General features: G+C 36.9%; 1 protein-coding gene across 22 annotated transcripts in view; it reads right to left on the reverse strand.

The window, feature by feature from the left end:
* Positions 1-12,138, reverse strand: part of LOC106516126 (neurexin-1a) — a 301,025-nt gene that overhangs the window by 151,023 nt on the left and 137,864 nt on the right. For 21 of the 22 annotated variants that reach the window (XM_014007392.1, XM_014006916.1, XM_014007560.1 and 18 more), the window contains 4 exons: positions 8,526-8,648; positions 5,324-5,705; positions 3,330-3,520; positions 2,545-2,718 (listed from right to left, as the gene is read on the reverse strand). In XM_014007392.1, coding sequence (XP_013862846.1) covers positions 2,545-2,718; positions 3,330-3,520; positions 5,324-5,705; positions 8,526-8,648 — 870 coding nt within the window. Of the gene's footprint in view, positions 1-2,544; positions 2,719-3,329; positions 3,521-5,323; positions 5,706-8,525; positions 9,370-12,138 lie in introns of those variants that run through there. The other variant, XM_014007797.1, reaches the window with a different exon arrangement.

Below are 12,138 nucleotides of genomic sequence, written 5' to 3' on the forward strand. Positions count from 1 at the left end.
CCAGACCGCTGACATGGTTCTCTACTTCAGTTATTCCTGGCTGAGCAGCATCACTAAAACTATCGTGATCAAACAGAGACCTCGACCAACCATTTCCCCTCCCAAAACAGGAACACAAAGCTAAAAAAGTGTGAAATCAATATCAGATGTTAAATGTCAACCCAGTTTTATTTATTGAACCAAAGCAAAACATTCTAAAAAATTGACCAATATCAGCTGATACTGATGATAATGCAGAAATATTGTGCTTCCTAACTAAAAATAATAACAAATCCCACCATATTCATAAATGTATTGTAAACTAAGGCAATAATACTAGACATGCTGAGATTTTTTTTATGTTTTCATCGGTGTGATGTTTTAATGTGAACACAGACCAGCCTCATCAGTAAACATCAGTCATAGATGAAGTCAAGAACATCACTGGGTTCAAAGGTTCTGCTGGGAGACCCTGCGTTCAGCAAACACTTCAACGTTTCCCACAGTTCATAATCTGCTCACACCCACCTGTCCGACTTACATGACTCAAAAAATCATCTGCCAACTTCAACAGGTTCGGGTCCAAATTAATCACTCAATTTCACACAAATTAATTTATTTTTGAGTGGTTTACATGGAATAGAATAAAGTAACTCTAAAATATATTATTTGCAAATATTAACGTACTGCTTGGATCACATTACATTAATTAGGAACAAAATGTATATGTAATTTTTGCATGTACGTCATTTTTTTCTTAGATGTTTTTCAGATAAGCTGTATTTTGCACAACAAAAACTGTCCAGTTAACCAAGTTTTACAATCTTACATCAAGACATAAACTTCTGATCTRGTTTTGAGGCTGATATACTAAGAGCAGAATATGTTAGAATATTTATCTTGTTAGCCTTGTTAATGCTACTGTTTTACTGCACTGGCAGATTATTTCACTTAATCTGAGAAGATTCAGACTATAATCTGTTACTTTTTAACTTAATTTTAGATGGCTAATTTTTGCAGTGTGAAAAACTGAATCCATCTGTTCAAAAGCCAAAAATCTAGAAATAATATTTAATTGTAACAAAATGCTTCTGTGATTTATTAAATCAATTAAATAACTTTTAAATATTTTTAACATGAATATTGTTGAAAATAAATCCATGCATATAACGTTTTAGTTGAGACTGCTGACTCATGCAAAAAAACAAACAGATAAATACAACAAATACATAAAAATAAAAATCTCAAATATTCCATAAATAGTATTACAAAGTGCGGCTAAAACCACAGAGAACAGGTGACATGAAATCTAAACATGAGCCCCATAACAGCTGATACAAGACGAAGAGTCTTGTATTTCAATGAGACTCGGGCCATTCTTGATGGCAGGAGGGTGAATGATYAACCAGTCATTTTGTGACAGAAGGTGTAAACCCAGTGGTGTGAAAATAAAGACTGTGGAGGGCAGAGATACTGCAGATGCAAACGGGGGGGAGGAGGGGTATCAGACTTTGTATCAAACAAAGCTTTCTACCTTGCAAGTCAGCTTTCATCAATGCAACTTTTGCCAGCAAAAATAATAGGAAAAGGAAAAGTATACCAGCTGGTTAGTAAAGGCACCAACGTGTCAGAAACAGAAACACAGACTGCAGGGGCAGGAGAGGAAGAGGGACGAATGTTTGTCCTGGAATGAGCCAGAAGGGAAGCATTATTCTGGGTAATGATGGCTGTTTTACACTGACTCAAACTCTAAATGCAGCTACTTTATTAATAAACAAAATGAGGTAAAATCAAGCTAAAACAGTAAGTGTTTTAGTTATATTCTGTAAAATTCAGAGACGTGTCTGTTTTTGCAACCTAACAACTATCATTACAATTCAATAAACGTGTTACATGCAGCTGTTGAGTCTATGTGGCACAAAGAGATATTTGTAAATTGAATGCAATGACCTGAACACTGAATTGGATTTGATTTGTTCGGCTGGAACATGAATAATAATAATAGTAAGAAACAATAGTAAGAAAGTGGATGAATTGTGAAATTAGACTAACTGAATGAAAGTGAAAGGCAAAAAAAAAAAAAAAGAAATCAAATATTGTCTTTGAGTATGGTGCACATATTAGACTGGGGAAATGATATTCATGCATGCAACAAAGGCTTCATGCATAATTCAAAAGAAACGCTTTGGGCGAAACCTTAGATGCGGTACGCATGCACAGTGTAAAACAGAATCGGGATAAAATGGGAAGTAACACTGGCAGTACAAATATGGCAAAGAGAATAATCAGATTAAAGCCAAGTGAAACAGAAATGATAGCCTGTGGAAGAGTGCTGGAGCTTGATGCATTCWAACAGAAAACTAACAGACTTTATGGATGTCAAATTACACGCCACAGGTTATCAGTGTGTGTCTGCGACTCACTGTGTGTCAGTGTTTCCCTGATATTTTGAGATCCTTTTAGAGGGGGAATATTGTGTCAAAATATTTACGAGGAACTTTTTTTTTTTGTAGTTTTATTAGTCCGACAGACTCATGGTCCTGTGCAGGATCAAAGCGCGCTCACCTTCACATCCTCGCTCTATCTGACCCACACAGTCCAGAGCGTCTGACATCAAGTCCGGGAGGCGGCCGTTCAAATCCACCGACGCCAGGCAACCTTGAAAGCCCTCTTTGGCATGCACCAGTCTGGGCAGCTCCTTATACATTTCTTTAGCCACCCCGCCGACATAAAGATTACCTGTGGAGACAGACAGAAACGTGACGACACTGACCTCTAGTGGTAAGAAAAGACATTACCAATCTTCCACTCTTCTGTTTGTTACAGTAATGAGCTTTACACAGTAAAGCGAAAGCTTAATTAACGCCAGCCTTGCCTAGGAGACCTTTCAAATTGTGTTGAATTAATTCGCCTTTTTTTTTTCACGCCAATGTCAGAAATTTCCCAAGCATTTTTTTCTGTCTCATTCATGTGTTTTAAACAGAAAAAAAAAACTATTTTTCAAAGTGGAGCACTAATTACACCAATTTACTTTGAATAAAAAAGCTTTTTATGTTGTTAACTGTAAGTTAATTCAAAGAAATGTGATCCAAGGTTTCTCTGCAAAGCATAAATTATCTTTTCTTTAAACTCCCTGCTACACATGAACATCATTAGTTTTGGTAAAAGCAAATGAATTCTGGCTCAAGGTTTCCTAAACGCGGGTAATGAATGAGAGCTAAACATTTATATCAGTCCTCCTCCTCTGCAGTGTTTTTTTTTCCTTGTTGGTACAACATTTTAATCACAGCCTGCTTAAAAGAGATCTTTAAAACGCACACGCCGTATGTTAATTCTGTTCARATACAGACCTTTCAGGTCCAGGTTTTTGGCTCCTGTGGTTGTCTGCGTAGTGACCTTGGTGTCAATCTTGACTGTGTGGAGATTGTTGGTGTCCCGGGAGATGATGACACTGTGCCACTGGTTGTCACTGAGAGGTTTATTTGAGTTGCCTTTGATCAGGTGGGCTCCATTCCCCAGGTCAGACACATAATGAAGGTAACTGGAAACAGACAGGGAACAGTATGACTTGACAGCGTGGAAATATCCAACAAAAARGGGAAAAATAAAAATTTAGTCGTTGGTTAATACTTCATAATACATACTAGATTTCTTGAAGCAATGCATATTGCTTTAAAGCTTTAAAAATGAGGATTTTGCATGAGATTTTCAGTTTTGGATTTGCATCTAATGATTATGTTGTGACAGTTTTATTAAAATAATGTGAGAGGTATAAACAAAGATCTCATTAGTGCAAATGCTGTGTGTTYCGAATGACTCGGCTTCATTACTCCAGTTTATAAAAACTTTATCGATCCCAGAGGGAAGTTACTGTTAATACAGCCCATTCAAGTAAATGTAAAATAAACAAATAAACAAATAAATAAATAATAATTACAACAACAACAACAACAACAACAACAACAACAACAACAACAACAACAACAACAACAACAACAATAATAATAGAATGATCAATACTCTTGATTAATAAAATAAAATAAAATACAATAAAATAAAAGCTTTAGGAAAAATGTACAGTATGAAATATGGGCAGTCTGGTATTTATAAATAAATCTTGTTTAATATAAAAAGTATAAAATAAAAATATAGACAGAAAATCTGTAAAAACAAAACAAAAAAAGAAAACCCTAAGTTTTGTGTTTGCTGAGATCAGTTAGCTGTGGTGACCTTGTGACCATATTGGATACTGCCACAATAATATTACTCATGTCAGAATTAATGGCAGTTGTCTTGAATTTTACTGATTCTGACTTTTTTATTACGGTACTTTAATGGAAACTATAAATTATGAACAGTTACTGACGAATGTATGTTTAGTAAACTGCTGACAAATTAAAGTGAACCTGATGGGGGCTAAAAAATAAAAAATATATACTAATTTGTTGCCATGAGAATGATTATTTTTATACAACCACCATTTTATACATTTTTAAAAGTTCTGTTTAAGCATCATCTGAAGCATGAGAACATGTGTGTAGTTTTTGCTTATGTATGATCCTGTGTTTATAAAAGGCCAGTATCTGTAAGAACAGCTGTCTGCTAAGTCATATTACTGGCAGGTAGCAGAACCGATAACACTTTTTAATAGTTTTTTTTTTTTTTGGGTTATGGGCAATCTTTTATTTGTATGCTCATTAATTAAAATGCAGAACTTAAATGTTTAAGACACCAGATTGTCTAACTTCAGGCACTGCTGATTTTTTATCCAAATTTCAGCAGGAAGAAAACTGCTCCTATGTAMCTGATTCTCTTTCATGTTGGGTATTTACTGCGCCTTCATGAAAATGAAACAGAGATAGCTGGCAGCTCTTTTTAGCAAGTATTCTGGCACAGAGGTGATAAGAAAATAAATGGAAGTCCCCAAAAGTATATGCAGCTTGAAAACTGTCAAATGAATGATGAATTGCTTCATTAAGAATTTAACTTATTTATGTGGAGATTTTTGAATAAATCAACACTATTATGAAGATAATTCAGTACAGTACATATTTGGRCTGTTATAGTCGGTGAACTTAAACTTGTGAAGTGATTGTGCAATAAATTTGAATCACAATTGTCACTTAGATCAAACTAAACCAAAGTGCTAAGGCCTTGTTACTAATACAAGCATGAGAGAATTGAAACAAAACTGCAGTCAAGATCCTGAAATAACAAAAAAAGATGACATAATCTTTTAAAAACCTCTCTTTAAGCACTTCAAGTGCCTAATTAGACTGAAATTGAAAAAATGGGGAAAAAAAGACTGAGTTTTCTGAGTTAAACACGACATGTATCCACTAACCCTTTAACCAGCTCCACCACAATGAAGTCATTCCCATCGCCGCTGTTGTACAGGATGAGGCCATCCGGGGAGGTGGTTTTGAACTGAAAGAAAAGGTGCATGGAGTAGTAGGCCTGCAGGGTGGTGAGGGTCACGTAACTGGAGCGGGACTTGAAGGTGACTGGGTCGGCGATGATGCTCTTGAAGCCAATCATGGCATTGAGCTCACAGTAATCAATGTCCCCYTTTTTGCAGAGGTCTATGTAGGCCATGCCGTTGAAGGAGAGGCTCTGGAGGTGGCCGATGAAGTTGGAGGGCACCATGGACATGAAGCGCTTCTCCGTCACAATGCCCGTCTCGATGTTGTGAAACTCCAGCTGGGTGTGGTCACCTGCCATTTGACCTTTGATCCAGAAAGGGGAGGAGGGACAGAGGAGGTTATCTGAGAGTAAATGATAGATTAAGAGGAAATTCTCTGAAAATTCTCAGTGGTGCCATAACAATAAGAAATCTCTTTCAAAACAACATCTGGCATAAAAGCTTCTTTAAGGTTGTGCTTCATAAGAATCAGAAACATTTGGTTAGGCCTGCTGTAAATGAAAGATTAGAAATAAGTGTCAAATGTCTTTATTGTATTACATAGTTCATGATTAAACATGGATCAGATATAAATCACATTCTGAATTTAAGAACATTTCCACACCTGTACTTCTTTTATTCTGACCCTATAATAGTTTGAGTTTGAAAACTTGTAGGTTTTTGTGTGTGTGTGTGTTTTTTTTTTATTTTTTACGTGTATTCTTTTTTACGGAGCCCGCGAGGGGTCATGGGGGATTTTTTTCTTTTGCGTTCCCACGCAATACCTTTACGTTCCCTCGCAATACTTTTGCGTTACCTCGAAACACTTTTACTTTACCTTGCAATTTTGTTTTGTATTCCCATGCAAAAGTTTAATTTGTATATGAACTGAATTAAATCAGACTTTTATTTTGAAATATCCGGTTACCAAAACAGGATGTCTCGCCACAAGTTCGTGAAATTGACATTGATGTTGCGTGGCTGCACCGTGTTAAAATATCGCCATATGACATACTTCCATGTGTGGTTGTGTGATATATTCATTCTGAAGCTGAATTAAAGCAGTAGGCTAACTCGCTAATGGTGAACATGTGAGRTTATTAATAAACCGGCAGGCACAACAGTGTTTAACGACTTTTGCGAGGGAACGCAAAAGGTATTGAGAGGTAACGCAATACTTTTACGTGGGAACGCAAAAAGAAAAAAAATCCCCCATGTCCCCTCGCAGGCTCAGTACTTTTTTGTGTCTTTTCTCACAAAAGACAATTGCAAGTAAGCTCCAAACAAACAAAAACATGTCACTAAAAACCATGAGAGAATATTCAGTTTGCTTATTGGTCCGATGTGTCTGAAGCAGGGATATTAAAACACAAAGACATTGCAGTGTCCTCAGCTAATCAACAACATGGATATTACCAGTATTTACAGAACCTGGGCATTGTTCAGGTAAATATCTGGGAGCAGATCAGGGGAGAATGGGGTAAGTTGAGTCACCCCTTATTGGTAAAACAAATATTCAGGACATGCAGGAGGAAGGCAATTTCATGGAGTCTGTGAATGTAAGAAACACATGGTTAAATTAGTTAAGACAATTTTCACCCTTGAAAGTGAAAAAAGTTATTGTACCTGTTGAATTGTGTACAACAAATAAAATACAATTGATGGGGGTAATGTGACTTTTATTTGAGGAAGGGAAGGTGAGTGAGTTGTGCAGTCGAGTCGTGGGGGAAGGGTGGGGGGTGTGTGTGTAGAGGGCTGGGTTTTAGGGAAACGGCTCAACTTACCCCACATATGAGGTAAGTTGTGCCATGAAACAACTTTTGCTATGTTATCGAAACAATTATGTTTACACTCATTTTGATTGTTTGAAGAGATGCACAATATCCTGAGATATATGCAGATATATAAATTAGCAACCAAATTATGGTTGCCTTAAAAAGCCTGTGACGTGCAAATCTTTCAAAAAAGTCGAAGAAATCATTATATTTAAGAAACTTGGCATAATGCAGATGATTTTACCCATTTTGTCACATAACCAGCCTATTTTCCTTTGGATTTAGCTCAGCCAAAATGAAACAGGAAGTGACATCAAAGGGGAATCTTCAAGAAAGAAAACCTCTAACTCTAATAGACTCTTCTTCATCTCTCTGATAGTGGTGACTCAAAATGATCTAAAGAAACATCAGGTTCTTCTCTACACTCTGTGTTGTCAGACATTTTATCAATGCTCTGCTCARGGGCAGACATTCCCCTTTGACATCACTTCCTGTTGCTTTACATGCAAATATCTCAACAACTGTTCATCTCAGCGGCGTGACGTTTGTTTTGCAATATGTTATCAGTTTTGTCTTTCCATAAATTAATTCAAATTTATWATTAAAATTTGATGTCACAGGCACTTTAATGTAGAGATCCTAAATGTGGAAAGATGGCTCATCTTACTCCAGTCTCCCCTACCGAATGGATTTTAAGAACAGGTCTTTGAACACAGTTTCTGGTTTATGCTTTTCAAAAAGCCTTTAGAAAACTGATCATCAGAAAGGAACAACTAAAAAGAATGTACGACAGTCATGTTCATCATATTTGACTAAAGACTTGTTTGGTAAGTTCATAACAGTCCTTTTTACTAATGTTTGTTTTTTACTCTACTGTGTCCCAGAATTCAAATCATGCCTATTTACCTGCAAGTGTTTGGTTTAAATTTGCAGCAAACAACAAGTAGTTGTCTTACAAAGGTCAGATCATATACATGGTTTAAATGAACCACCCAGGAGTTTGGTTGGAATAAAACTGAGACCGCTTCCCCTAAAAGGTCCTACATTTGTTTTAGCAGCAACTGAGTGCCATGTGATCCAATCTACACAAACTGCACCAAGGGAGAACACAAAGCATAGCCCCGTTTAAATAAACTAAATACTGTAGGTGTGAACACGCCCTTAAACTCCCCTAGGACCAAAAATCACTTGAATGAATGCTTTTTTTTTTTGAGTCACCAACTTAACTCTTATCAAAGCAGTGAAAAACAATACAAATGTTTTCAACATGTAATGCATTATTAAAACGTTAGTTTCTTTTACAAAAAAGAAAAAAAAACTTGGAGAACCCAGCAAAAAGTTTGTCCAAGGAGAGAAATAATGAGAAGTACCTTCCACAGGCGGTAGATCATCTACCGTCAGTTTCAAACTCTTGCCTCTCCTGAACACTCGTACGGTATGCCACTCATTATCGTTCAGATTCTGACCCGCAAAAATAGTCTCTGGACCTTTGCCTGTGGGACAGTCCAAACAGTTGTTAACAGGCATGCATACAAACACGCACACACGCGCACACACGCACACGCACACACACACACACACACACAACAGGAAGGTTTAATGATAGGTATAAACAGAATCAGAGAAGAGAAATAAGAAAACAGAGTGAATGAAAGAAATAGTTGAACAGAAGCAGGAAACATTAAGGTAAACAGGGTTAATGGTCCATAAAAACACACTACTCTGACTTGCATTTGCAGCACCATTAGACAAAGCATCACATCTCTAAATTCTCACTGACTTTTTMTTGTTGTTACTTTTGCTAATTTTATTAATACGTGTAGGACAACCATTAAAACATAATAGTTTCCTTATTTTCTTTTTTTCTCTGAATGTGTAACTTTCATCTTTTTGCACAACAATTACCATAATGGACATGTCCCTTTTTTATTTTCTATCGTTTTTTTTTTATTTTATTTTTTTACACTCCACTTGGTGGCAGCAGAAACCTTCCAAACGGCTACGACAGAACAAGCCATTTCACAACCACACATCGCTCTCCATCTTGTTAACCTACAACAACACAACTCAGTATTGGATTTTTTTTCTTTCCAAAGTTCACAACATCAAATAAAAATGATGGTTCAGAGAAGAAATCGGTACATTACGTAAGTGGTAAGGTTAAAGGTTAAACGAGACATGAGAGATAGTCGGAACAGGCCTTTGCTCCTCAAATGAGGTCATTCAGTTAAAAAAGGGAACGAAATACAGAATGTGATTTTTTTTCTCTACATTAAAATTTCAATGATTTCATGATTTTTAAATTTATTTAACAGCTGTACATAATTATTTGAAGTGTCACTGTTAGCAGGTATAGATTAGTGATGGAGTCACGTTGTCAAAAACGTTATTATTAGGATTAAAGTTGCAAAGAAATCACAAAAAACACAAATTTTATTTCTTCTCAGCAAAAAAATACAACAAAACAAAACAAAATAAGCTCTTCAAGAAGCAATCCTCATTTAAAATTTTGACATTTGTTCCAACTGTGGTTTTTTTTCCGTACATTTTCCACCTAAGAGCATCTCCAGCTTTGATGCTCTCCTGCTGCGCACACATAACAAAACGGCACAGAGGGCATGCCACTGTGCCACTATTAAAATCTCCAAACTCCAGATGCATTGSTCTCTGCGGGGGAGCATCTCAGAAGGCTACAGAGTTCATCCACCTGAACCCATTTARAGCTATTTCTTTCCTGCATTTCTACAATCTTTGAAGGCTCCCGGGCAATGTGTATGCAAATCTGAGGGTACCAAAGTACAGGGAGGTGGGCACACTCAATCTCACAGGCACAGTTCTGCTTTGTAAGCACTAAACACTGGGGCAGGATTGAAACCAGACGACTGGCGAGGGATTAAGGAGGGGAGATGTGAAATAATGGGATGGAGTTGGACTTGAAAGCGTGCTTGATCTTTGCTTTCCATCATTCTGTCCTCGTTGCTCTCCAAGGAGAGAGAAAAAAGAGGGTGAATGGAGAGGGCAGTCCTACACCAACATGCATTTCTGCACGACATCCACGTCTGCGTGGGCTGYTTTTTCACTTCGGATGCAGGCTGTAGGCCTGCTCGCAAAGCCATCACTGACCACACTCATGCTAACAAGACTTTTATAGTTAAACATGGCGTGCGTTCACTGTGGTGTGATTTTAATAGCGCCATGTCACAACTTTATTTCCATCTTTCTTCTTCTTTCAGCCGGTCCATGTTKAGGAGTCGCCACAGTGAGTCATCCTCCTCCTTCTCACTCTGTCCTCTGCATCATCTGTCCTCACTCCAGTTATCTTCATGTTCTCTCTAACTGCCTCTTTGGCCCTCCTTTTTGACATTTATTTTTATCCAGATGCATAATAKTGTTTTCCACCATTTAGTGTTGATAAGAACAGACCTCTGTGTGCAGTCTGTCCCAGTGCTACCAAAAGATTCTCAACAATCTATATTTTCAGTTACAGGCTGAGTCATTTCTACCTTCTCCTCTCTGTCAACGCTCTCTGGTTTTGTTTAAAAGAGTTGATCATCAGATATTGTCCAAGATTAACCTTCAGGGTGGATATAGCTCGCTAGCAGCCTCACACCGAGGACCTATCCACATCATCATTTACCCAGAATGCTTTGTGTGTAAATAAAATGGCCCTGTCCGTGTAATGTATTTTTAAACTTTTAGTTTAAAAATGATAAAAAACTGAACATCCAACAGTATTTTTAGTCATTATTTTACAGTTAAAATACATGTTTATTAAATAAAGTCTAATGTTACAACTAATCAGGGATCCCTTTAAGGCCTAAACTCTGAGGTTGCTAATTGCTTTGTGCTCTTTTCACAATATGATCCTGATGAAGTCAGACGTTATTTTCGAGGTTGTCCTAAAAGCATCCATCTCTATGGAACTGYGGTAATATTATGATCATTCCACAACTACAAGAAGTGCTTTTCGGGTAATAGAAGCTCACCGCATCATTTAGAGCAAAATAATCTCTTACAAGCTGAAACACAATTGTCACAGCCGAAGTTTTCCAATAGGGAGCTCTCACAAATTTACTACTTTAAACCCAGGCGGTCTCTCTTTCGTTTTTATGGCTAGGTAGTGTATCTGCAGTGATTCTGCAGTGACGGATCAATAGTAATCCTTACCTGTATCCCTGACCTCACGTCCACATGAGCAGGGCAGTGATATGACACCGTGCTGCATTAAAAGATGCGATTTTTGCTCAATCAGCTCATGCAGGCTTTAACAGGGGTTAGATATAGGTGCTGCCTGCCTCGAGACGGATTCACACAGGTGMAGGGGAAAGAAAATAACCCAGCAAGCATATCTCCGTGCATTAGCACAGTGCTCTGTTACTGGCGTAAAAAAATCAAAACCTAAGCAGGAATTTTTTTAAGCCAACAAGTTAAATAAAGAATGACAATTTTAATATTTTGAAAAATCCAATAATTTCTTTTTGTTGTTGTTATTGTTGTTGTTTTCTGCTCAGCATTGAACTTACTGATGCAAGCAAATGTTTATTTATATAATTTATTTAGACTGTGTTTATTCTCAGCCACATCATTGCACTAAGACTGAAATTTTCAGTGATTTTTGCTGGCTTGCTGGGAAAGTCCATGAGGGAAGTTGATTTCATTAAGTAATGTTTCTAATTTAACCTAAAACGTTATTTTAGACCAACATCTATCAATCATTCAGTCAGTCAGTTAAGACTGCTTTCTCATTTAGAGCTTCTTAGTGGTTCTTTTTAGTGGGACAATTATTTTAAGTAGAGGTTTATGTGCAGTTTGCTAAATTTGGAAAATACTGGAAGCATTTTCTTGTACAATCTCTTAAATAAAACTATGAGATTTAAAATAAGAATTGGCTTTAAGTAAGTAAGTAAGTAAGTAAGTAAGTAAGTAAGTAAGTAAGTAAGTAAGTAAGTAAGTAGTAAGTAAGTAAGTAGTAAGTAAGTAAGT

The sequence above is a fragment of the Austrofundulus limnaeus genome, unplaced genomic scaffold (assembly GCF_001266775.1).
Source record: "Austrofundulus limnaeus strain Quisiro unplaced genomic scaffold, Austrofundulus_limnaeus-1.0 Scaffold0, whole genome shotgun sequence".
Taxonomy (NCBI): Eukaryota; Metazoa; Chordata; class Actinopteri; order Cyprinodontiformes; family Rivulidae; genus Austrofundulus; species Austrofundulus limnaeus.